Genomic DNA, 25,310 nt, shown 5'->3' with positions numbered 1-25,310 from the left:
AAACATTATTTACATAGACTCTACAATATAATGTATACAAACTGAAGGTGCAGATGTCCGCATATGCATTGTGCACCCATTCAGTGCAGTACACCTCCACATTTGATTGTCTTAGTCTGAAGAGAAACGAGGGAAGTAAATCATCAAAGTGAGACATCAAGAACCAGAAGCATCAAACAGATGGAGAGAGAGGTGAATAATCAAAATATAAGCTTAAAACGACACAAAGAAGCAGCTGTGTGTTTTAAGAGTTCTTCTGCCCCCTGGTGGCAGCAAAGAAAAGCAAGCGAAACCTTGTTAATAATACTGGATGATTTTATGGCTGTTCTTTGAGAGTTTGACTAAAATGGACTGAAACGGCCAAGAGAAATGTTTCCATAAGATCAGTAGGATACAAAAGATTTTATACGAACCGAACACAAAATGTGACTGAGCCCCAAACACAGCCATCCACCTTTCTTGAGAGAAAGGCTGCATTTACCTTTTAATTTACACACAATAAATAGCCTACACACTTTCCATCGTTCCTCCCCCGCCTCCTCTTCTCCTCTCCAGACGTTTTCATTGGCCAGGGTGAGACGAGAGGAGGAGGAGAGACTGACGGACTGGCAGGAATTCCTCAGCGCTCCTCAAATTTCTTGAAATCTCGGCAATTCTGCTCGACTGCGTCCCGACAGATATCCGGACCAGCACCCCTTTTCCGAGCAGATTTCCCAAGCCGAATATAAAATGGTAATGTAGAGGACTAAAATTTGGCTTTTCCACAAGTTTGTCTTGACAATATGAATGGTATGAAAACGAATGGACACTGTCGCTGGCTCATTCTTTTCCCATAAAACCATACTTTCTCTCTCTTTTCCCCTCCTTTTTTTTGTCCAGATGTTCCGAAGTGTGGCTGTGCTCCTTCTGCTCTCCGTAGCTTTGTACAACGCGGAGGTAAGTTTGCTCTTTTCTTTTTCTTTTCTTCAAACAGTTGTCTTTGCGAGGCTTCATATTGGAATCAGCCGTTTTACGCCTGTACTGAACACTTTATAACCGCTAAAAAAAACAAAAAAACAAGGCAGCCAAACAACAGCTTTGTTGAGCTTCAACACATCTGGAAAACGAGAAGAAGAAAAAAAGTATTTTATTGGAGAAAACTTGGTGCCGTGGTGAAAATGGGCCATTTATAGTTGGGTTTTCAAGGCTGTATTGTGTCTATGTGATGTAGGCTGGGTTGTTTATCTTCCTAAGCGGAACCACACAATTACGGCAATCATGAGCGTCATTACAGACACATTCTGACTAGTTTGCTTTCTTCCACTTGGGGTATTGTTGTTAATGAGGTTGCACCCATGAGGCACTGGAAAAGTGAGCGCACATATTTCTTAAACCTTCACATTTTCCATCTTGTTTGCTGACCGCACAAAGAGAAGTCCTTCACCTATTCTCTGTTTTTGTTTTGCTGAGTTGTGATTTTTGAAGGTAACATCGCAACAAAAGCTGACATGTGCCATGAGAGGACGAGAGGAGTGACAGACAGCTGTGAAGGAGAATGGGTTTAGCTTTCACAAATCTCTGGGGGGGATGACACTCTTCATCAATACTGGAGGGTGTTTTGGTGCCAACTGGCAGCTGCTCTAATGGCATAATGTTTGTTTTGGTGGTTGGTCGGGGAGCATGTGTGTTTGTCTGCAGGGCAGTGAGTGCCTCAAGAGCTGTGAGAATGCTCACCTCATGGGTATCACACTGCAGTGCTAAGTAGTCTCCTCTCTAGGTAAACACCAGGATGTGCTGTTAGTAGGTGGCCCGATTGCACACAAGAATGATTAACTGAAACAGCGTGCAATTATTAAAGTTTAAGCATCTCACAGGGGTGACAGATGGGCTCGTATATGTCAGTGGGTTTGAAGAATGAGTGAAGCTTACTGTCTGGGGTGGATGCTCAGTAAGCCTAAATATGATTAAAAGTAAACCTAGCAGTCAGTTAGCTGAGCTGAGCATGAAGACTGGCAAGTTTCCTGTTCTGAGATGTCTGTTGTGATTGTGCAAGAATAACAAATTTATAGTTATGGAAACAGCTATCAAGATATCCAAGAGTAAAAAAAAAAGAAAAAAGAAAGCAAACTACAAGAATGTCTTTGTGATCCAGCACATGGTCTCTTGTAAAAAATGATTCTTTTTCCTTTGTTTCTAGCTTTTGTGGCAATCTATGCCAACCAGCTGCTCATTGTACCTCCCTAATTATTATGCAGACCTGAAAGCAGGATGGATGTTCTCATATAACTTGGCAAAAAGTCATTTGTTCTATGTCCCAAATTATTCCTCGAAGAACGAGCAAGCACACACATGCCAGGTGGCACTTGATGATGGCCTGGACCCTCAGTGGACGCAGCTGTTGAACACCTGGCTTTGTGCTGACTCCTCTGTTGACCGGCACAACAAAAACAGGAGGATGATATAAACACGGTAATAACTGTAGCCTAATTAGAGGGATTTTTCAGCAGGTTAGAGCAATGCCACATGTGAAAGATAAATCAATTATCTGTGGCCGAGCCTGTCTTTATGGCTTAATGCAGATGGCCATTAGTGTCGGAACTGCAACACTGCTCATAGACTGATGTGCCGGCTACCCCGGCTGACCTTCCCCTGCTCTTCCTATCTTTACCCGCTGGCTGTTAAATGTGGGATTGTGTGCCTCCTAATTGAATCTATGGCCGTGATCTGTGAGGTATGTCCTAGATGGGATAGAACAAACGGCAGTTGTTGTTGGGTGGACCCGCAAAGTAATGGGCACCCATTAAAAAAAGAGGCATCTGTTCTCCAAAGGTAATTCTCTTGATAATATATGGCCTGTTGACAGGCTGTGAGAAGGGCCTGAACTGGCATACCAGCGTGCTGTCTAACGAAGGTCAACAAGTTGCAGCAAAGAGGTGAATCTGAGCCTATAGGGTATCTATTTAGCTTGTGTATCAACGATGGGATGCATGTTAAATTGACTGTATACACATCACTAAAAAAGCTGGAAAGATCACTGAAAAGAGGATCGATTGTGTTTTTATTTGCTGGCACGAGTTTAGGCTATTAAAATGTGGAAACGAACTCCTGATCTATTAAGAAGTCGAATGCGTGTGTGCTTCTTGAGGTGAGAATTTGCTGCGTTTGAAGATAAGCTGCTCAGAAATGCAGTGTGACAGGGTGGCCGGGGTCGAGACTCAAAACTCTGTTTGTGTGTGTGCCCGCGGGCTGGAAAGCAGATATGCATCTTGGGAAAAAAAACCTTGATGTCTTACTCAAACACACCGGGAGCTTGATATGCAAACGAGGTCGGATGCAGGCATAGTGAAAGTCGTAAGACTTTGCGGCCTCGGGGGACATGTGTGCGCACAGCCGCATATAAACAGAGGGAGGAGAGTGTTTATATTTCCGCTGTTATGGCATGCAGTGTTATTGTGTTATTGTGCATCATCCACGGTGAATGACACATTGGTTAATTTAGTTTATGGCGCTCTGGCATCAACAGGCAGCCAGACTAGTTCGCCAGGACAACATTTCACGTAACAAAGAAAACATGAAAAAATGAAGGAGCTGGATCCCTTTTTCTTTCTGGCCCTGGATTTGTTGCACCCTGATTGAGCTAAATGCTCTCGGGCAACCCGCCATGTTGCCATGTTGATGCTTGTTCTTTCCCATACAAGGTGGGCTAAAAATATCTGCCCAGGTGGAGAGAACATAAGCATGAGGGGACGCCGTGTCCTCTGTCCGTATGAGCCTGCTCTAATTACTGTAGCTCGACATTCAGTCATGGATCCCGTGCAGAGATTGTTCAGGGCGGTGAGATAGTGATGTAAAACAGGAAGGAGATGTCATGCAATTACAGCAGGCAGACTGGGAGTGAGGTAAGACTTGGCTGTGTGGTGTAGGGGTAGAGAAAGAAGAGGTGTGTTACGTTTCACGTCCCTGCAGTGTGTTCTCCTCACTCTTGGCTTGGCTTGAAAGGAGTCCTCATTTAGCTTAGCAGCTGTACTGGTGTCTTATCATTACCGGTACTCTGCACTCACACATAAATTAACACAGGCACCCACGCAAATCACAAAGACTGGCACCAAAGGGTTCTCTGAGCATTTTGTAAAGAATGAGGTAATGCATCATTTTCAATCATAAAAATTAAAAAGCAAAAGTAGGTAATTTACTGATGACTGACTGTTTGCTGCTTTTCTGCCCACTTTAAGCTCTTGGAAAATGTAATGAACATCACTGTGAGCTTGACATCTTAAAAAACAAAACTTCTACAAATATTTACTTCCAGCAGAGATTATTCTGTGTCCAGTGACCTGTCAAAGACAGATCACGCCCTGTATATGCAATGCAGTTTTTTTTCTGTTGAACAGGCTTAACTGTAGGAGGAATGATCAACAAGCGAACACTGCTGTTTTCCAACACTGAGCAAAAAACATAGAGGCTAAAGTGGCTGTTTTGAGTTTTTGTAACTCTTCCATTTTCTTGTGATCTATGTGATAAGCGAGCACTCTATAATGTAGCATACCTCTCTTATCACATGCAGAAACCTTGCTCAAGGGCCTGCAAAGGGTGACTGTGCGCACAACCATGATTGATCCACATACAGCCTGTTTGCTACAGAAATCTGTCAATTTTCCTGTTATTCAGTATATTACACCCTAACATAAAAAAATGATGGTTAAAAATATATAGTTTTTTTTTTTTCCTTTGGGGCAAAACAACTTTGATGGAGCTTGTTTTTCTCTGGTGGTGGTATTGTACCACCACCGGTGCTGAATAAAAGCATTTCATTGATTTGAGTCACTGTACTATGAGTGTGTTGGTGCTGTTTGCTACACCAGGGTGTGTTGCATGCTTTAGGACAGCGGTCCCCGACCTTTTTTGGACCAGTTTATGTCTGACAATATACTGGCCTTTAAGGTGTCGCGGATAAATACAACAAAATAAAACCAGTACCGCTACCATAAAAAGATGTATTCATAACACATGGGAAAAGACCCAGGGAAATCAAGTTAACAATAAAAACGCTTAAAAAAATAACAATAAAAACCCTGAAAACCATACATTTCATACCCGAGCCTCAACCCTCGGTACCAAACAACTCGGGGGTTGGGGACCACTGCTTTAGGACATAATAGTTTTCCCTTTACAACACATCCTACTTCTCTAAAGAGTCAGCTGAGAAAGTAATCTGCAGGATGAACAATTGTAATAAAATAAGTAGTTTAAGCTGGATTTGATGTAGCTCAGCAGAGGTCAAAAAACGTATCAACCGCAGCTCTTCAAGTGATCAAAAATGTGGTTAATATGTGTGGAAGGAAGCCACTTCTTCATAAAAAAATCCCTTTAATTAGCACCCTTTCAGTCTTCTTCAAGGCATGAACAGGTAGCAAGTGAAAGCTGAAGTACAAAAGGTTAAAAGAACATCCCATGATTAGCCTCACTGCAGTATACTGTGAAGCTCGCTAATTACCGGTAAAAAGATTTTTGAATAGATTGGAGTGCGCAGATGACTGTTTCATTCAGTTTGATCATTTATAGCTCAAATACCTCAGCCGTGACTGATACATAGTGAGAGGCTCTTTTCTCCGTCTATTTTAGTACGAATGAGACACGATACAAAGCAGGGGGGATGACTTTGATTGTCAAACCCAAAGGAAAAGAAAAAGTACTAAAAATCTGTAATTTAAAATGTCATGAGGAATTTCAAGAACCATGAAAAAGTGTGACTTGCAAGTTCTTAGATTACAACAATGCTAAATTTCATTACTGTTTAATCTGCCAATTAAGTTCTCTGAGCCCAGGTGATTGCTTGGTCTATATAGCACATGATCCAAAATACAACGATGGTCTGCAGAAAAAAGATCTTGTGACTGTGGAGGCCATTAGAGAACAGTGATCTCATTGTTAAGTTCAGGAGATGTGTTTGAGATGATCTGAGGTTTGTGACATAGTGTGTTATCCTGCTGGACATTGTCAGCACCAGTACTCAGGTAGGCTGAAGCCAAGAAACTTTCCCCTCAACACCAGTGCACCACCACCACTAGCCTGAACCGGTATCAAGACATTTTTACCAAGAGAACTGCTGCTCATTGGAGATTTTCTGTTTTCAGACCATTCTCTCTAAACCCTAGAGATGGTTGTGCTGGAAAATCCCAGAAGTTTGGCAGTTTTTGAAATCCCGAGACCAGTCTGGGTCACTTAAATCACCGTTCTCCTCCATTCTAATAATTAGTTGTAGCTTCCACAGCTTGTCTTGACCACGTCTACCTGCCTAAATATGTCAGTTTGCTTCCATATGATTGGCTGAATAAATATCTGTGCTAACAAGGAACACGTGAACACTAGGGGTGCACTAATATAGATACTCACATATCTATATTATTGCTAATATATATTGTAATATATCTATATCACTAAAGCACTTCTGGATGGATGCAAACTGCATTTCGTTGCCCTGTACCTGTGCATGTGCAATGACAATAAAGTTGAATTCTATTCTATTCTATTCTATTCTATATATTTTAACTCAAACGTACAGTTTTTAAATTTAATGTTGCTGAAACAACACAGGGATAAAATAATAATTCTATCTGATTGAGGAATCACTCATCTTTGGAAAAGAGAGTTTATTACAGAGAAATGGCTCTTTCCAAAATAAAAGCTATACTATACGCTTCTTCTGGGCTATATTCTCAGCAGCATATTGGTAAATGGCCTGCATTTGTATAGCGCTTTACTCAGTCCTTAAGGACCCCAAAGCGCTTCACACTACATTCAGTCATTCACCCATTCACACACACATTCACACACTGGTGATGGCAAGCTACATTGTAGGTACAGCTGCCCTGGGGCGCACTGACAGATATTAAACATATCAGGTCCCCATAAGGAGAATCATGTGCTAACGGCTGTCTAAATGACTCGGGTAAAGTTTGTAGCATGCGTGCTTGTTGTTTTTGTCTGCTTCCACTTGTCTTTGCACTAGGATGATGTCGGCGTAAATGTGCAGTCATATTCATTGTGTTCCCACTAGTGCTGTCAGTGTTAATCTGAAATGACGTTAACACCACAACACGGCAAATCTCCGTTAACGAGCTACCGCGGATCGCCCCGTGCGTGGGGCTGGACGACGTCAACACGTTAACGAGCTAACTGCGCTAATGCAGTAGTTCCCACCCACGTAATTGAGCATTGCGTGGCACATCCGACACACTGTCTTACTTTTGTCCATGATGCCCTTACCATCAGGGTCATACTTCACATGAAGATCAAAATAGTTCCAAAGGCCAGATCTGAATGAGGGTGGGGGAGGTTCAATTTGCCATGTTGCAAGGAGCTTAGCTTCTGTCTTGCTAGCTTGTGCTGCGCTCAGTGGAGCTGCGCTCAACAGTGCAGCCTAGGCGGAGTAGTCGAACGCAGATCCACTGAGCTCTCAACACAGACAGCATCGTCAGAAGAAAAGTTGATAAAATAAATTACAAATTTTGTATTGTTCGATACATATGCTACCGAACCGAAAGCACTGTATCGAACGGTTCAATATCGATACGAGTATCGTTGCACCCCTAGTGAACACATGCGCCTGATACAGTGGCCACAGTGCCTTAATGAAACAGTTGACTTACTTTCTGTGAATCAGATAACATTTTGATTGTTTCTTCTCTCGCTGTATCCTGACATACTTTGAAAGGTTTTGATTAAAAGGAAGGCAAAATACAGTTGTTTAAATATAATGAAGGTCTGATCTCACAACAGGTTTGAAATGTCTACACACACTAAATACATCTTGCAGTCTCTAATTGGACTTTCCCTTGTACAAAAGCGTTCGACATTAGCCCCTACACTGGCCTCAAAGAGGGAGCAGAGAGGAGGGCAGGGAGTCTCCTCATTCCCCTAGACTGAGTGTGAGCCTGCATTGGCCCACCCTCCCCATCCCCCTCACTTGCCCTTCCTCGTGGTGGAAAAATGCAGAGAACAGAGGGGGGTGGGGGGTGGTTCAGAGGGGAAAGAAAGGTGACAAAGTGAGCAAAGAGAGAAAGTTTAAAAGGATAAGGGGAAATGAGCAAGATTATCTGTAAAGAGTCAAAGAAAGGGATTAAAAAATTAAAGGCAAAATAGATGAGAAATTATTGAAAATGATGATAAGAAAGAAAACTTGACTAGAGGTTAAGATGAAGCAGGTAGTGAGGACAGGGGACGTTTTTGTCCGAGCAGAGTGACAGCGGGGTGAACAGGGGAGGGCAGGCCTGGGGCGGTGCTGCGTTCACAGCATTTTGTGTTCTCTGGTGACGTTTTAACTGCTAGCAGATGTTGCTCTGCCCAGACGGTGACTTATTTCCTGCTTTTCTTTAGTCTTGTACTTCTTGCTTTCTCCATTTTCTCACTCTCTCTGTTTCTCTGCTACACCTATCTTACCGTGTATTTCTGTTATCTCCCTCTTCTATTTCTTCTTTTTTCCCCCATGTCTCTTTTCAGTTTAGTTGCTGCATTTCAGCTTTTGAACAATGAGGCTGCTGGGTGTAAAATAACAGGCTGCAGACTGGGGTGACATCATCCCATCCATTGGTGCATTCCTTTTACACTGAATAAGAAACAGGGACGAGAATAACAGGCAGAACTCTGTAAACTGGTCGTTACTCTGAGCCCTTTTGTTTCTGAAGATTTAATCTCGGACCTGGTCCCTCAGAGAACATTTGAGACCACCCCTAGTGCTCTTATAAACCGCTCAAATTAGTTCTTCTTTGGCCTCATTATTTCAAGGACACATACTGCTCTCAACTGCTGGCGATCACTTGTCATGTAATCCATGAAATACTAAGCAGATATTTGAGCCAAAAGGAAGCATGGCAGTCGATCGTGTCTTTTTGATGGGCTGACTGCCTGTTTCTGAGTGGAGGCTTTACTGTACATCTGATCTCACGAGGCTGTCAAGTACAGAAGAAATGAGACTGAAACTGATTTGATATAAATGAAGACACAGATTCACAGAGGGGGGGAAAGGCAACAGAGTCTGAGAATGGAGCAATGTGAATTATTGAAGGCAAAAGAGACAGCTTTCTGTAATGACTCAAAACCAAAAAAAAAAAATATTTCTTCCCATCATCTCGTTAAAATTCCTTAAGGGAGTAAACTGGATCGCAGTTAGCTTGCAGTGTATCGGGTAAGTGGTTTTCTTCTTTGGCTGCACTCCACTTCTCTTCTGATTAGAAGTTAAGGGGAAACAAGTTGCTCAATTTTGAGCCCTCCCTGTTCTGTCTGCTCCTGGCATGGACTCATGTCTGATGGAGCTGAAGAGTGTTAGACAATCTAACGCTGGAGGGACACCATGGGGAAAACGCTGGAGAGGGGAAGAGCAGGGCCACCTTTATGACCCAAATACTGAGGAGATTTTGGCTCAAGGCAAACTGGGTCGGGTTCCAGCTGAGGCACTACATGGCTCGGGAATGAACCCCTCTTACCTTCTCATTCTCCTGATTATGTCTCTTGTCTACATTTCCTGCCTTTCAGTCTTGTGTTTCTTTCATTTTTCACCTCATTGTTACATAGAATCTCTTGTAAAACACTCGGTTGCATTTAGAGGTAATGGGGGGGGGGGGGGGGGGGGCGTCCATGCATTTGTCTGTCCATCTGTCATGCTGACTGTCTCTATCTGTCACTGTTATAGCCTCGCTCAAAGTAAAATCACGTTTTAGTGCACATCTCCTCCACGTCAGCATTTGTTTAAATAGACTTATGCACCTCCTTGGAGGGAGTTATATGAAAGGAGAAACCACTGTCTCTGAAGCACTTCTGAAGCTGCAGTCAACAGCCTAGCTTTTTGTAGCTTAGGCCTCAGATTCTGACCCCCAGCAATCTCCAGTCACTAGGCAAGAATGTGCATTCCTGACTGTCGCTGGGTGAAATAGGTCACAAAGACGGTGCTGCATTAAAAAGATCCCTGTGATTGCTTTGGTCACTAGCAGATTACTTTGAAGGAAAGACAGCTGGAAACGGAGAATGTTCACCTTCAACATTCGCACTGCAGCCAACACATTTCGAACAGCACAATTTTAACTTTGTGTACATTTTGGATTACACTTGTCATATTTTCACTCCTGCTCGGCAAGCAGTTGGTGAGTGCTGGCAGACAAGTGACTGTATTCCATGTAGACTAAGGGCGATTGCAATGTTTTGACTGCCAGAAACCTCCAGTTGGTCTGGGAATAGATATTATTATCTAGTGACCAGAGGACGCTAATTGTTCTGTAGGCCTGTGTGACTGGTACTAGCCTCGCTCTTCTCAGTTTCTCACAAAAAAAAATCTACCTTTTCCTCTAAAGTGTAGAACTTTTCCTTCACTCCTATATTCAAATGTAAGACTTTTTATATAACCTTTCTCAACCAACTCTGTGCAAGGACGTGACATGTTTTTGAAAAAGCTAATTTTTTTAATCAAAAGAAAATAATTTACTTGTTATTTTTCTCATTTCAGTAGTCTTTCTTTTTTTTGCTTGTGATAGTTTTCATTTTTCTTCAAATTTGCCAGTTTGTTATGTAAATACGGGGAAATAGATGCTTTTTATAAGCAGTAAATTGAACAGACAACTGTGTGCATACTTAGATTAGATTTCAATATCACTGTAAATATTTCCTCTGCTTCCTCACAAACCGAAGCCTTATCAGTGTCTCAGCACGACAGCAGCATGTGTAACAGTGTGCTGTAGTTCCTTCATTGTTATTCAGCATTTCAATATTTCAAGTGGCCCAGCCTGCATCATTTACAGTGAGGTGTCTCTTACACCCGTGCATTAAATCCAAACTTCTTGAAAAGCCTTTTCGAGCCTTTCACATTCAGATATCGATGAAACTCTATGTGTCATACAGATGTTGAAGCAGCTCAAGCTGATCTACCCTGTACCTTTTTATAATGCAGCACGAATGAACAGCACCAGAAAGTACAGCCTACACAGTGAAAGTAGCGCTGAATCAACACCTCTCGAACACAGCAGACAGGCAAAAGAAGCTCTATGTGAAAACAGTCGAACTGCAGGCTCGTTGTATTGGATTCTATTGAATTAGATTTATTGTGTCCAAAACTAATCCAATCAAACAGATGAAACTAATCTTTTAGTATTATTAGAAATGCCACACTCTGTATTTATTGCACTTACTGCTTTTTTGCAGTTGCTTCCATTATTCTCTTCACTGTTGTAGGCATATCTATGGCAGGGACTTCAGTGCAATCTCTAGGTTAATGTTTTCTATGCTAATAAGGGGCAGGGTGCAATATGGGAAAGTGCTCACGGTGGCTGTAAATGACATCAACAGTAGAGAGGCATTGATCGGCTTGTTCGATTAGTGGAACATCTCCAAGATATTTGAAGGTACACACACTAAGCATGCAAATACAGACAAATATGCTGCTGCTTGTACTGTTTTGAGTCTTTGAGGACACAGAGATAAGAAAGGCGTGCAAAGGCAGAGCAGATGTTCTGATGCTTTTTATGTGTTGTGCAAGGTGCCTTTAGGTGCCTTTAGTTAGTGTGCCTTTTCACTGTTGTCTTCATTGGATAAAAGATAAAAGGGCATTTTGTTCTCTAAAGCAAGGATGTGTTCCACTTTAACTCAAGTCCGCCTCATCAACGAGCCATATAACATGCTCGTATGCCCCCCTCCTCTTCTTCACTACCCACCTCTTTCTTAATATTCAGACTGTCCTCACAACTTTCTCCTTTTATTCAGACTCTTACTATTCTCTTATTTTCCTCCTCTGATTTCCATCTAGCTCTTCAAGGCTGGCCTTCGTTCACAGACACGTGTCTTGCATCTGTAAAAGGGCATGGTGCTAGAGATGAGATGACAAGAGAAAGAACTAAAGAATAGCAGAAATGAAAGCAAGACTTGAAATGAGAGTTGCCACGCTGATATAAAAAGATGGAAATGATGCAAAGAGTTTTTGGAGAAAAAAAAGTCTTTTAGAAACCTTTAAGTCGTTTCAGCCTCGTGACTAAAACACTGAAATAGAAAACATGTGAAACGCGGGGCAAGAGATTAGTGTCGTGAGCTGTGAAATGTGTCCGTATTGACTGTAATGAGCTTAGGGAAGCTCTTTGTATGAAGGACTCTGGTATGATTCACCAGTCTCTTATGAGAACACTGATTGGCTTTAAATGGGAAAGAAGGCAGTTGTTGTCAGTAAATTAAAAATAATAATTTATCTGGGACATGCATAATGGGTGTGTTTTTGTTTGTGCTGACTTTGTGTCATGTCTTATTTTATGTCTGCTCTGCTGGTGACTGTGTTAATGAGTGCCTTTTAGTTATGGTGAGGTTGATGCCAAGTCCCTACAATGTGTAAACAGAAAGTGATACCCACTTGAATAAAAACATTGATATCAATCTCAGCGTATGAACTTGGAACTACATAAAGATTCAAAGAGGGGAAACATGGGAAGCTCTTTACCAAATAAAGTAAAATAGTGATAACAACAATGATTTAAAAAAACTTCTCATATTTTCAGGCTACTAACACTCAAGTAAATAAATTAAGCTTTTATGTTGTAACAGCCTGAGATGGGCAGTAACGCGTTACTGTAATCCGATTACTTTTTTCAAGTAACGAGTAAAGTAAGGGATTACTATTGCAAAAACAGTAATTAGATTACCGTTACTTTCCCGTAGGAACGCTGCGTTACTGCGTTACTAAAACCGTGATTTTTTTGCGAGAATGTCTCACGACAGTGACGTAAGCAAGTGCGACGTTCATGACAACAGCTGTGTGCAGATCAACAATGGATCGACTGCGGGAGAGAGTATGAGCGTGCAGCGTTTAAAGCATGGAAGTACCGACCTTACTTTGAGTTTGATTCCATAAAAAGTGACAAAAACATTAGCGTCCATCGTGCGTGGGAAGAAAACTTCTTTTTACAGCGAAAAAAACCCCTAAACTTCCGAGCAAGCACCGAGTGCGCAACGACGTAATGGGAAACTCACAGCGAAACTCGCGGATTCTTCCACTGACCGCTGCGGCACACCTGCACCAGGGTAAACCTCCGCCTACCGCAGTGCTGCTTTACAGGTGAAAATAGAGCAACAGGACCGCTGAGTCTTTGATTTTATTTATTTTCTGCTGTGTTTTACTTGCATCTATTTGAAAGAGTGAGTGTAAACACAAAAAAATATTTTATTTTATGTGCTGGAATGTGCAGAAAATAGGTTTAAATAGGTTTAAAAGAAATTTCTTCCAGTCAGAGCATGTTGCATATAATTAAATCTTTGCTTGATGCATAAAGTTAAAAGATTAAAACTAATAAAACAAGTTTTAAAAAGAGACTTTTCCATTTGATTACATTTTGTATGATGGATTATGCAGAAAAAGTAGAACTGGACTGAAAGATCTATCACTTTATCACCTACTCAGGTTGTAAATCGTGTTTTTAAAAAGTAACTAAGTAATTAATTACTTTTGAAAATAAGTAATCAGTAAAGTAACGGGATTACTTTTTTGGGGAAGTTGTCAGCTTTACTCCTACAGGAAGTTATTTGGAGTATTATTTCTGCATGCTATTCTATATGCTGTTACCAGTGTTGGTCAAGTTACTTGAAAAAAGTAATCAGTAACTAATTACTGATTACAATATTTGGGGATTTAAAAGTCTACTAATTTTTCTCCTCTTAGACGCATGAAATGTGACCATATGTCTCTGACATTTGCTATGTGTAGTTTTTATTTATCCCTCCGCATTGTCCATGCATGTTTTATGCACTGCGTTTGTGGCATCCCAAGAACACACGAAGAGACTATTTCATCTGTTATTTTCTTTTACAGTGCTGTATTTGCCCTGTTCATGATTTCTTATTTTATCGCATATTTGGCATACTTAAATGTTTCAGATAATCAAAGAGATTTTAATATTTGACAAAGATAACCTAAGAAGATACAAGATACCATTTTTAAATGATGATTTACTTTATTAAGGGGAGAAAAAAGGTTATCTGGCCCTGTGTGAAAGAAATGTAAATGCTCCATAAACCTAATAACTGGTTGTGCCACCGCTGGCAGCAAAAACTAGTGGCCTAGTCAGCGTTGGGACTGGAATTAGACTTGAATCAGTTTTCGAGCATGAATTATATGTTTAAAACAGATCTGCAAAGAAGAGTGGACCAAAGTTTTCCACAGTGATGTGAAAGACTCATTGCCAGTTATCACAAACACTTGATTGCAGTTTTTGCTGTGAAGGGTGGCACAACCTGTTATTAGGTTTAAGAGACTATTACTTTTTCACATAGGGTTAGGTAGGTTTGGTTTCCCTTCATAAATGAAATCATCATTTCAAAAACTGCACTTTGTACTGTATATTTGTACTTTGGTTATCTTTGTCTAATGAAAAAAATGGTGTGATGATCTGCAACATGTAAGAGTGACAAACATGAAAAAAGAACTCAGGAAGGGAGAAATACTTATTTCACAGCACTGTATGTCCAAAGAGCCCTGCTGAGATCTCATTTTGAGGCTTTCTTCCATCTGGCTTACTTGACTGACACTTCTGTAATCAAAAGAAGCCAGTATATGTTCTCACTATGGCAACAAAGCTCATGAATCAGCTGCAAAAAAAGGGACCTTCTACCTCTGTATTCATTAGCTAAATGTCAGATATTCTCAGCTGGTTCTGCTAGGAGGGAGATGGACAGACAGAACTCCGTGTTTGTACCAGATTCATCTTAAGGAGCCCATCTATTATTCATGTTCTCAGAGGAGGTTTCTGCAGGTTTCAACAGGCCTCTTGCCCATCTGTGTCTGAGAAACTGAATTGTCCAACATGTTCAAGGCCGGGGGGGTTGCTTTGAAGATTTTTCCATGACCTCATCTTAGGATAGGAAGTGTGTGTATGTATATGTCTCTGAAGCATGCATAGAACCGAATTCCTCTCACCAGTTTTGAGTCAAAATTGCTACACTGTGATGATTGCATGTGACTGCTCCCCCACTGTCATCCCTTTAGCTCTGAAATCCATCCTGTTACATTTTATCATGAGAGCTCAAGAAGGTTCAGTAACAACATCCCACCTTCATTTTGACCTACATACCAGACCTTGCAGTCATACACAGAGAGACAAAGTTGGAAGCCAGCTCACGTGCAGGCACACAAAGAAGGCCAACTTCTGTCTCGCTGTTACAGGAAACAGCAGCTTAGGGAGCAGGAGTGGAGTCGGGGGTGGGGGGGGGAGAAAAGATTTTGCACTGCATGGGAATGGGCCTAAAGGAAAACACAGCTCAGACTCCAGATGTGGAAACACCCTGTACACACACGAGTACGCACACAAACAAATGCAAGCACACACAATGGCACACATACAAAAACAAACAGATGGGGAAAGGAGGCGGTAATGAGGGTCATAAACCAGCTCTTGGAGCTCCACTTGGCGTCTTCTGATTGGTTGCTAGAGCTCATTTCTTGAGTCTGCTGGCAGTCCCTAAAATGAGCAAACACAAGATGTCAAGACGAGCAAATGAGACGGTGTGTGTGTCCATGAGTGTCAACGAGAGCGAATGAGACACGCTAAATGTGAGAGAAAAGGCTGTTTAACTGAAACAGATTTGCTCGAGACATTTGGATGAAAGAAAAAGAGTATTTTCGAGGAGGCAGCATGGTCCAGCAGGAACTCATCCCACTTACATGTTTTCTGTATTCTGCCTTATTTCATGCCAACTTCTGGATCCAAGTCTAACTGTCACTGACAGGGCAACAATTCAGACAGCTCTGGAGACCTCATTAAAAGTGCAGATACTAACACACACATAAAAAAACAACAAAGATAAGCAATAAACCAGGACACATTTGTTTGAGCACGTAAATATTGCCTTTTTTGCTTATCATGTTGATGAGAAAGGAACAAATAAAATTGAAATGCAGTCAGTTGTTTGAGGATTCCTCAGAGTCTCCAATGAAACATTATGAACCACTACGTGCACAAAGCAACTGAGCTTATTTACCAAAATGATTTAAGTAATTCTTGGTATCTTGCTAAAAAAGATAGGAAACAGATACAAAAATCATCACCTCCTAGACTGAGTGCAGTGCAAGATCGGTGAGCTTTCATCTCGGATGCCATCAGGGGACAGACTCTTGTCAGTTAATTGGGCGAAACGATCTCTTTATCTGTGACATGAGTTTGGTTCCACATGGCTTATTGTGAAAGTTAAATATTTGTGTTTTGGATCCCGTTTGCAGATTCCTGTTTGACTTGATTGGCTATTCTGTTTGAAAAGCACAACAGCGCCGCCCTGTGTTCAACCATCACAAACTTATTTTGCCTTACAGGAGGTGCAGACCAAGAGCAAAGTGTGTGCTAATGTGTTCTGCGGGGCCGGCAGGGAGTGCGCTGTCAATGAGAAGGGGGAGCCCAGCTGTCTGTGCATAGAGGTGAGTGTCGGGTCATTGCTTTTACGCAAGGAAGCAATATATGTCCAAATAATAGATTTGGATTACAAACTCACTTTGGTTTCACTTCACATTCATTCCCTTTGCACTTTGTTTCTTTGCAGAGCTGTAAGCCCCACAAGAGGTCAGTATGTGGCAGCAATGGTAAGACCTACAGGAATCACTGTGAGCTCCACAGAGATGCTTGTCTGACTGGCCTGAAGATCCAAGTGGCACACGACGGACACTGCAAGGGTACGGATAACAAATGTTGATAAAACAGTTCAAACCGGCATAATTATCACACAATCGTCCTTGGAAATGGAAATGGAAGTTGCATAATTTTCATGTTAGACATTGAAAATGTATTTTTCAAAAATTGTTAAATGATTTTTTGCTAAAAAATGTTTTTTTTAACATCATCATCTTTCTTGCCTTGAACGGTTTTCAGGGTTTTTTCTTTCTTCTTTTTAATTTTTACAATTTAAAAAATGTACACACAGAAACAACATTTTGATAGGATAGGACATAGCAAATCAGGTTTCTGATAACACGAGAATGCTATAGAGATGAAAAGATGAAAACACAGTTTGGAACCTGTCATGACTGAATTACTAGAGAGGAATTTAACAACACTGACTAAAAATCTCGTGTTCATAACACCGAATGTCAGAGTCATAGGTTACTGTCAGGTCCTTCCTTCTTCCTTCTTGTCCTTTAGCGGGCGACCAGCGGCGGTGGTCGGCTGCGCAACCAGTGCGCTGCTGTAGGTGCCGCAGGTTCTCTTGCTTGACCAACGATTATCTTCCACGCTTTTCAATCTAAGGCGATGGTTCTTGCCTGCTCGAGGTCAAGTCAAAGGGCCTTCAAATCATCCTGGATTTGTTTCATCCATGTCTTTTTTGGTGCATTTCGATGCACCCTCCAATCGGTGGGGCGGGTCAACCATAGTAGGCCATGGGGGTAGCGGCTCTGGTCCATTCGGCCAATGTGGACAAACCAACGGAGTCGGCAGCGCTGGATTAGGTCACCGATCGTCGGTTGGCTGCCGCAGCTGGTGAGGATGGTGTCATTCGAATGAGGGTCGCGAAGGGAAACGCCGAGAATGCATCTAAGGCAACGCATTTGGAAAACTTTGAGCTTGCTCAGGTCGTGTTTGAGCATTGTCCACGTCTCCGCGCCATAAAGTAGAATGGGCAGGATCAGGGTTCGGTAAAGGCGGATCTTTGTCAATGAGATGTTGTTCTTCTTCCAAACGCACCAGCGCAGGGAAGCGAACTCCGCCGCCTGCCCAATTCTGGAGCGTATCTCCACTGATGATGCCACTTTCTTCTCCTCGACGAGGGACCCCAGATATTTAAATTGTTGGACTTGTGTGATCTGCCCACTGTCGAGGTGGACGATCGCTGGTGAGCCATCGGTGGTCAGGACTTTGGTCTTCTCGGCGTTAATCTTGAGGCCGTACGGTTTGGAGTAGAGGATGTGAGTCGCCTCGGTGTCGTCTTCGGCAAAAATGGCGCTATCGTCAGCGAACATTAGATCGGTGATAAATTGATCGGTCAAGGCTTGGACTCCGCGGCGGCCCTTGAATGTTTTGCGCATTATCGCATCGATGACGATGTTGAACAACAGCGGTGACACCACATCGCTCTGCCGGACTGTCAGGTACAGAGTAGAAGCTTAAGTATAAGTGAATCCCTGAGATCTAGTAGATGTGACAATGGGAGGCCTAAAAAGGCCAATTTGGCCCCTTTTCAGTAATGTCATTTAGCTCACCCGACTAATTGTGAAAGCGCTGATAGTAAGCAATTAAACTGATTAGTATGTGATCTCTGAACTAGCATACATTCACTGAACTGATAATGTGAGGTGACTGGGTTGACAGTCATACAATGTCCCCTTCCATGACACTGCACTATCATTTTTATCACACCTCTGCCCTGTAGCCACCTCTTCATATATCTCGTATTAGTATCTTATCTGATCTCGAGTGAACTTTCACTTCCCTGCTGGTCCCTGCTGACATGAAGTTGTTTAGTTAACTGGACCTTAATCTGTGATATATAATCTAAAATGCTTTGGTCAACATAAGTAATGCAAATAATACATATAAATAAATAAATAAGCAAAACTAATTCTGAAACTAATTTCAGCTGAGGTTCAGTTCAGTTGAGGTTTATTTATATAGCCCCAAATCAAAAAAACAGCTTCCCCAAGGCACTTCATACTGTAAAGTAAAGAACCTACAATATTCTGGTGAGAGCCCAACAATAAGGAGATCCCTGAGGAAAAACTCCCTTTTAACAGGAAGAAACCTCCGCCAGAACCGAACTCAGAGAGGGGCAGCCATCTGCTGCAACCAGCTGGGGGATGAGGAGAAAGACAAAGACAAGAAAAGAAAAAGACAGCATAGGGAGGCAGAACAAAAACACAGATTAAAGCAGAGAGAAGACAAAAATTTAGTGGCATACTGCAGTGGTGTATAAACACGTGAGGAGAGAAAAGAAGTACGGGGAGAAGAAGTGCTCAGTGTGTGTCATGAAGTGCAGCAGCAGTCTGAAAAGAAAAGAAATTACATTGATTTTCAGAAAGAAAATCAAACATAAAAATGAAATCACAAAGGAATAACAAAAATGTACAACTAGAAAGAAAGATACAAGAAAGAAAACAAAATGCAGAACTTGAAGAAGGCTAGCCTGGACATTGATCGGTGACAGAAAGGTCAGCGAGGGAAAATCATTATGTCACAGCATGCTCTTTGCAGACCTTTGGCCAATTGTTCAGTGACAGACATGTTTATCTCCAATAATGTTCTCCAGGTTTTGTATCAAATGTTGTTTCTTTCTCTCTCTTTTTTTCAAATCACCTTTAGAAAAGAAAACAGAACAGGCCGCTGCCAGTCCAGGTAAGTTTATGTGTATGTGCGTGCATGCTCTTTTTGCTTATATAAACATCCATTCACCCATCCTTTTTCTTCCACTTATCCTTATCAAGTTTGCGTGTTATATAAACATATAAATTAATTTACAACTGAATGTATTTGTAATTTTTTCACTGGATTGTACTGGCATATTAAGGTCTAGTCCATGGTTACATGGATGGGTTACAGTTTACTAACACACGTGCTATACAGTAGCAGACATTTATGGTCTAACTGAAAGAACATATTGAGCCTGAATACACCGATGCACAGTATACCAGGTGTACTGGGTTATTTATTCATGCTGCTGACTTCTGGAAATATCCCCTCTCCTGCAGTGGTTTGCTATGCTGCTGACCGCAACGAGTTAAGATCTCGTGTGATCCAGTGGCTGCAAACTGAGATTATCCCAGATGGCTGGTTTGTCAAGGGTTCCAACTTCTCTGACATCCTGCTCAAATACTTCAAGGTAGGCAGAATTAACCCTTTTCTGTTTTTATGCTCACCACTGCTCCAAAACCAGTGTTTTCACAGAATACCCCAGTTTATTTGTCCACGCGGGCCTCTTTCAGTCCGCCTGCTTTTTAAAGCTGCTTGGGACTGTGTCTAATTATTCATGTGACAGACCTTTCAAGCGAGTCAGCTGGTGGTGATAATTCAGTTTAATGAGGAACTTTGTTCTGCAGAGGAGGGCCCCTTCCTCTCCATGGTTTGACATGAATGCCATTATAGCAAAAGATGGGGGGTTTTGTGTTGGACGATTTAAAACTTTACTTATGCCCAAGATTTTCTTATTTCATCATCATATATGAAGCCCATGTACAGTAGTCAAACAGTAGTCAGCTTGGATGCTAAATCAGTTTGAACAACAACTAGTCATTTTTAAAAAATGAATAAATGAATAAAAATGTTAATGTAGCGCTACAGCCTACCCAGCCTGTGGATCAGAACCCCAAATGACTTCTTACAGAGTTCTTTGTGTTCAATCCTCATGCACATGAGTCTGTGTGTTTGCAGTCATATGACAGTGGTGATTCTCAGCTGGACTCCTCAGAGCTGCTCAAATTCATCCAGCACAACGAGTCAGTTGTGGAGTTGCAGTCCTATGCAGACCAGGAGAGCAACAACCTGCTCCGGTTAGTGTGTCTGCAAGTTTGCATGTTTACGAAAAAGTGTGGAAGTGGAAGAGGTGAGAGAGCCTTCACATATTTATTTTTCCAATGGTACTGCTTGTGCGCAGAAAATCTTATCTTTGTGCTGCAGCACTATTTTAAGACAAGTCATTGAACCTGATCTTGGCCAGAGCAAACATTATTGCAGGCCTCTTGTGGGAAACCATATTGGTAAAAACACCTGCACTCTGTGTAGAAAAAAAGAAAAGCAGCTATCAAAATGATTTTTACAGCATTTGCATTGTTTCTGTAATGGTCCACTGTTACTGTATGTAACAGCTAATATTTATTCTGTGTTTGTGTGCTTCTCGTTCCCCAGGAGCCTGTGTGTTGATGCCCTCATTGAGCTCTCCGATGAGAATGCCGACTGGAAGCTGAGCTTTGATGAGTTTCTTAACTGCCTGAAGCCTGGCTTCAATCCACCAGAGAAGAGTGAGCTTGGAGTGATACTTTGACATAATGTAGCACACCATTAGATCTACTATATAAATTGACCGAAGCACAGAAAGCTCAGTAGTGCAGCTGCTGTTTTCTTAGGATTTTGAGACTCAGCCCTTCAATCTGTTCAGTTGACTGGTGCTGATATATCTGGGATAAAGTTCGCAGGAAGAGGGGGCATTTCTCCAGCAGCCAATCTCTGCGGTTGACTTAACTCTGGAGCTACACCAGATTCAAGGACGCACACGTTTATTTGGTGAACTAACTGTTAGCTGTGTAAACTCTGGGTTTAGTCCACATGCAAAATTTCAAATGCAAATCAAGATTTTCATGCCTGGTTAAGGCATTTGATTTTTTTTCTCTTTTTACATAATAGTTTCTCCAGTTTACACACAAAGGTTTTATGCTTGGCGTTGGCTGTTTTGCTGAGTGTTTGTGAGTAAGCAAAAGTAACCAAAAGAATGTGACACTGTGGTTATGCTGGTGGATGAATGATGCAGCATTTTAAAATGCTGGCAACTCGCAAAAGTCATAAAATTGGTACCAATGTAAAACTTTTATTGTTCTACTAGAGTCTTATCTGTGGCCTTATCTAGGTAGCGTGTTCTTTATCTTTGTGCAGAATGTGCCTTGGAGGATGAAACATATGAGGATGGAGCAGAGACCCAGGTGGAGTGCAATCGCTGCGTTTGTGCATGCGGCAACTGGGTCTGCACCGCCATGACGTGCACTGGTAAAAAAAACCTGAAAATGGCATTTATCCTGTTTGTTTACACGCACACATTCCACTTAACCGTTGTGTAATCTGACCAGATAACCAGCCAGCTGTGGATGACTTAGCAGATGCTGGAGTGGAGATGACTGAGGAGGAGTGGAACCTCCGTGTGGCCGAGCTCAACAAGCACCAGGTGTGTATCTGTAAACTAAATCCCATCAAAAAAAGTACAGTATATCAGTCGAGTTAAAGACAAGATAAATCAAAAAATTATAAGTGTTTTCCCAACCTTAGAACCTAATATTTGATTTTCTCCCCACTTGGTTCTACTGCACTCCAAAGCTCATTCACTGTCCACTGCTTGTAGAATTGGTTATAAGGTCCACTAAATATAACCTTTATGAGCCAATAGCCTCGTGCCTGCTTTTATATTCCTTGATTACCTGTAGTTCCTTTCAAATCAAATTGCTCAATACAACCGACAGAGGAATAGGTCGCTGTAAATATTTGATGCGTTCCAACCTGGCAGAGCTCGGCGAGCCACAGTATCAGCAGCTTTATTGCTTCTGACAGAACAAGTGAAACAATAAATCCAAAGGAGAGCGATGTTTTCAAATTTAGAGCCATAAAATGATGTTGCTGATATGAAATGTAGGGCAGATGGCCTTAAAAAAAAAACCCATCAATGCTTGAGTTTCTTTTACCTTTAACAGATTTATGTGTTGACATCTTCCTTTAACGTTTCTTGCTTATTTTGATTCACAGGCAGTGCATTAGGTTTAGTAGGAGTAGACTAATTGGCACATGTATTTAGAACAATCTGCAAAAGTACAAAATCTTTTGCAGATTGCTGTTTTTGTAACTTGTGCGTCTGCTTGTGTGCGTGAATGTAACCGTGATGTCCGCAAGGTAGCTCTAGGAATCTGGCTTGAGGCCATGACAAATTTCCCACGTGTGGGACTAATAAAGGTTATCTTATCTTATCTTATCTTATGACTGAGTCAGCAAAGCCGTGTACTCTGCACCCCAGAAGAATACTTGGTAGTGCCACTGTAAACAAATGTGGTTCATCGTGTGTACAAGTTTCGATAGGTGACACCAAATTCACCTTCAAACAAATGCAGTGCTGATATTAACGGGAAAGGCGTGCGATTTCCAGAAATACTGTTTCAGTCAGCATGTCAAATGAGACACTATAGCTCACGTTTCTTTTCCCTGTTTTAAACATAGGAGACAGTGGAGAAGATGAAGGCCAGCACAAAGGAGGCCTAAGTCGGGATGCAATGAAAGAAGAGGGTGCACGCCATCATCCTTCTTCCATACTTGATTTAACTCACTTTATTATGTTTCTCTGCTCTGTTAATTATTATCCTTTTTTTTTTTTTTTTTTACATTTTTAAGTGTTTGTGTTGATGTTTGTTAGTTTCAATCAAAGCGTATCAGTGGATTCCCTTGTGTTGAGTACTGTCATGTTTGATTGTATTACTGCACCCCTACTCTAGCCTCGGGGTTGCTTTTTGTTTTATGTTTTTTTTACTACAATCCTTATATTTTTGCAGTTATTACGAAAAGAAAACTGTCAAGTTATCACTGTTTTGGAATATGGAAGTCACTGTTTGAAAAGGTAGTGAGGTTGAGGGTTGTTTAAATATAGGCGCTGAGTACACAGAAAACTGACTGCTTGGCGCCTCGTACAACCTCTTGTCAGAATGTTGCATAACAAGGTAGAGCTACTAGTGCTTTTCAAAATTTTGTTGCCTGTAGAACTGCCACAGTAGGCCACTACCTGACCATTGCACTTCTCTTTCATTTTCTTTAGCTTTCTTAGGCTTTAGTTCAACCACAACCATGAATTTATTTGTATCTTACGGCTAAAATAATAACATTGCTGCCAAAAAAAAGTTTGCTTCTTTATACATTATGTTATTGGCTTGAGTTGGAGTTCATCTTGTTCCCATGTTATACTTAGTAAAGTCTCTCTGGTGCTTTTTTTCCTTTTTGTGAGGGATTAAACATTTCCCTCTATGTGTGTCTTACTTTTCCGAGATGTAGTGGTCCAGCTTTCGTTGAGACCTGATCTGAATATAGCATGGTGAAACCTGAAACCAAAGTCTAGATGAAGTGTTTGAATGATGTACAAAATTATCCAGGTAAGCCATTACTCTGGACCCAGCAACAACACTATACCTGTGCTTTCAATATCACTCTTAACAGAAGGACTAGCCTCACTGTCAGTGGAAGTAGCTTAGGCGCGTCGATAACCTGGTGCATATGAAATGTGTGCGTGTGTGTCTGTGTGCGTGTGTGCGATTTTCAATTATGACGCTGAGAGTAGCTTGGTTTGTTTATTGTGTTCATTTGTTGAAATCCTGCATCTGAATTGGGATGTCTAAACACCAGAAATCAGTGCCTTAGACCTGCAAACTTTACAGGTCGCTACCATTACCTGCACATAGGATTTTTTTTTTTTGCCATGTGGCGTTTCAAGAACAAGTGTGCTTTGATGAAGATGGCATCAAACTAGTGCTTTGTGACTCTATTTCCTATGTGTGTGAAATTTGCATTACTACGTTGAAGCTGAATCTTTATATTTCACTAAAAGTGCAGAGACTAAGGAATATGTATGCCAATAAAGCCCATTCACCACAACACAGCTTTGTCACTTTGTTTGTGTCTGTGTGCGCGTACGTTTTTGTGCTTTTATCTGCCAGATTTACTTATGAGATACTGTTAGTGGGGAAAAAGTTTAAATCATTGGCTATTAAGCTATTCCATTGTCTTCCAAAGTGCAGTGAGCCAGTAATCTCACCACTGGACTGGTTGCCAGTACAGATGGGAATCGCATTAAAAAATTGCACTTCCTACTTAAAAAGCACCAATCAGTGAGACCAATGAGCGTATTGCTGTGCCTATAGTTACATGAAGGTGCTCCTCTCAGCAAATCGGTGACTGCTGGTTGTTCTAGTCTTCCAGCTTGAAAGGGCAACTCATTTGTTGTCTTTACCTCTAAATGTTAACTGGAGTTTCTCTTGCCTAACGGGCTATTGTAATACATTATTTAAATGAAATAACATTTTCAAGTAAAACTTATCAAGGAACCATCCCATGCTTTATGTTCCATCCATTTACTTGGCTGATTATGTAATGTAGACTTTTGGGGGTTTGTTTTTTAAGGGTGTGTGTGTTTATTCCTACTTTGCACCAACTAAATCTACAGCAAGTGACACTGCAGACATTGACCTACTCCCGAATCTACCTCTGAATAACAGACAAGCACTTCTGACTTGGTACAGGGGTTGTCAGTGGAGCAAAATGCAAATAGTACAGCGGATGTTGCATAATTTGGACATGTGTGGACTATTTTCTGTGGCACAAAATTGAAGTCTACTAAAGAACATGAAAAATAGCTTTGGGAATTCTTTGGTTAAAATGGCGTCAATATGAATGCAGTTCCAACAGTGATGCAGAAGGTGAAAAGGTCAGAGAAATGCATGAGGCTATAGGAGAGAATAGTTGGCACCATGAATGTATGTGGGTATACCACAATGCTGTTTAACAAGAAGATAGCCAGCTGACCAAGGCTTGTCAGTAGAGGAATATCTCAAAGCAAAAGTAAAAACGGATTACTAAAGAAGAAAACAATCAGCATAACATGGTCAAGTA

At 41.4% G+C, this 25,310-nt stretch overlaps 1 protein-coding gene across 1 annotated transcript; it reads left to right on the top strand.

Moving 5' to 3' along the window:
• Window positions 1-575: 575 nt before the first annotated feature.
• On the top strand, window positions 576-24,298 carry fstl1b (follistatin-like 1b). The gene is made up of 11 exons (XM_026144873.1): window positions 576-732; window positions 880-936; window positions 16,304-16,405; window positions 16,528-16,657; window positions 19,275-19,307; window positions 19,661-19,791; window positions 20,340-20,458; window positions 20,814-20,926; window positions 21,555-21,665; window positions 21,746-21,840; window positions 22,878-24,298. Exons 1-11 carry the CDS (start codon window positions 730-732, stop codon window positions 22,917-22,919), a joined length of 936 nt encoding a protein of 311 aa, XP_026000658.1. The 5' UTR covers window positions 576-729; the 3' UTR covers window positions 22,920-24,298.
• Window positions 24,299-25,310: the final 1,012 nt, after the last annotated feature.

This window comes from Astatotilapia calliptera, chromosome 16 (assembly GCF_900246225.1).
Source record: "Astatotilapia calliptera chromosome 16, fAstCal1.2, whole genome shotgun sequence".
NCBI classification, from domain to species: Eukaryota; Metazoa; Chordata; class Actinopteri; order Cichliformes; family Cichlidae; genus Astatotilapia; species Astatotilapia calliptera.
This window is presented reverse-complemented; position numbering and strand designations above follow the sequence as displayed.

What these genes read in the sequence shown, in the direction of transcription:
- fstl1b (XM_026144873.1), top strand. An exon ending in ACAGGCCGCTGCCAGTCCAG is followed by an intron (nt 19,308 to 19,660) that starts GTAAGTTTATGT and finishes CCTCTCCTGCAG; the next exon opens with TGGTTTGCTATGCTGCTGAC. An exon ending in TCCTGCTCAAATACTTCAAG is followed by an intron (nt 19,792 to 20,339) that starts GTAGGCAGAATT and finishes GTGTGTTTGCAG; the next exon opens with TCATATGACAGTGGTGATTC.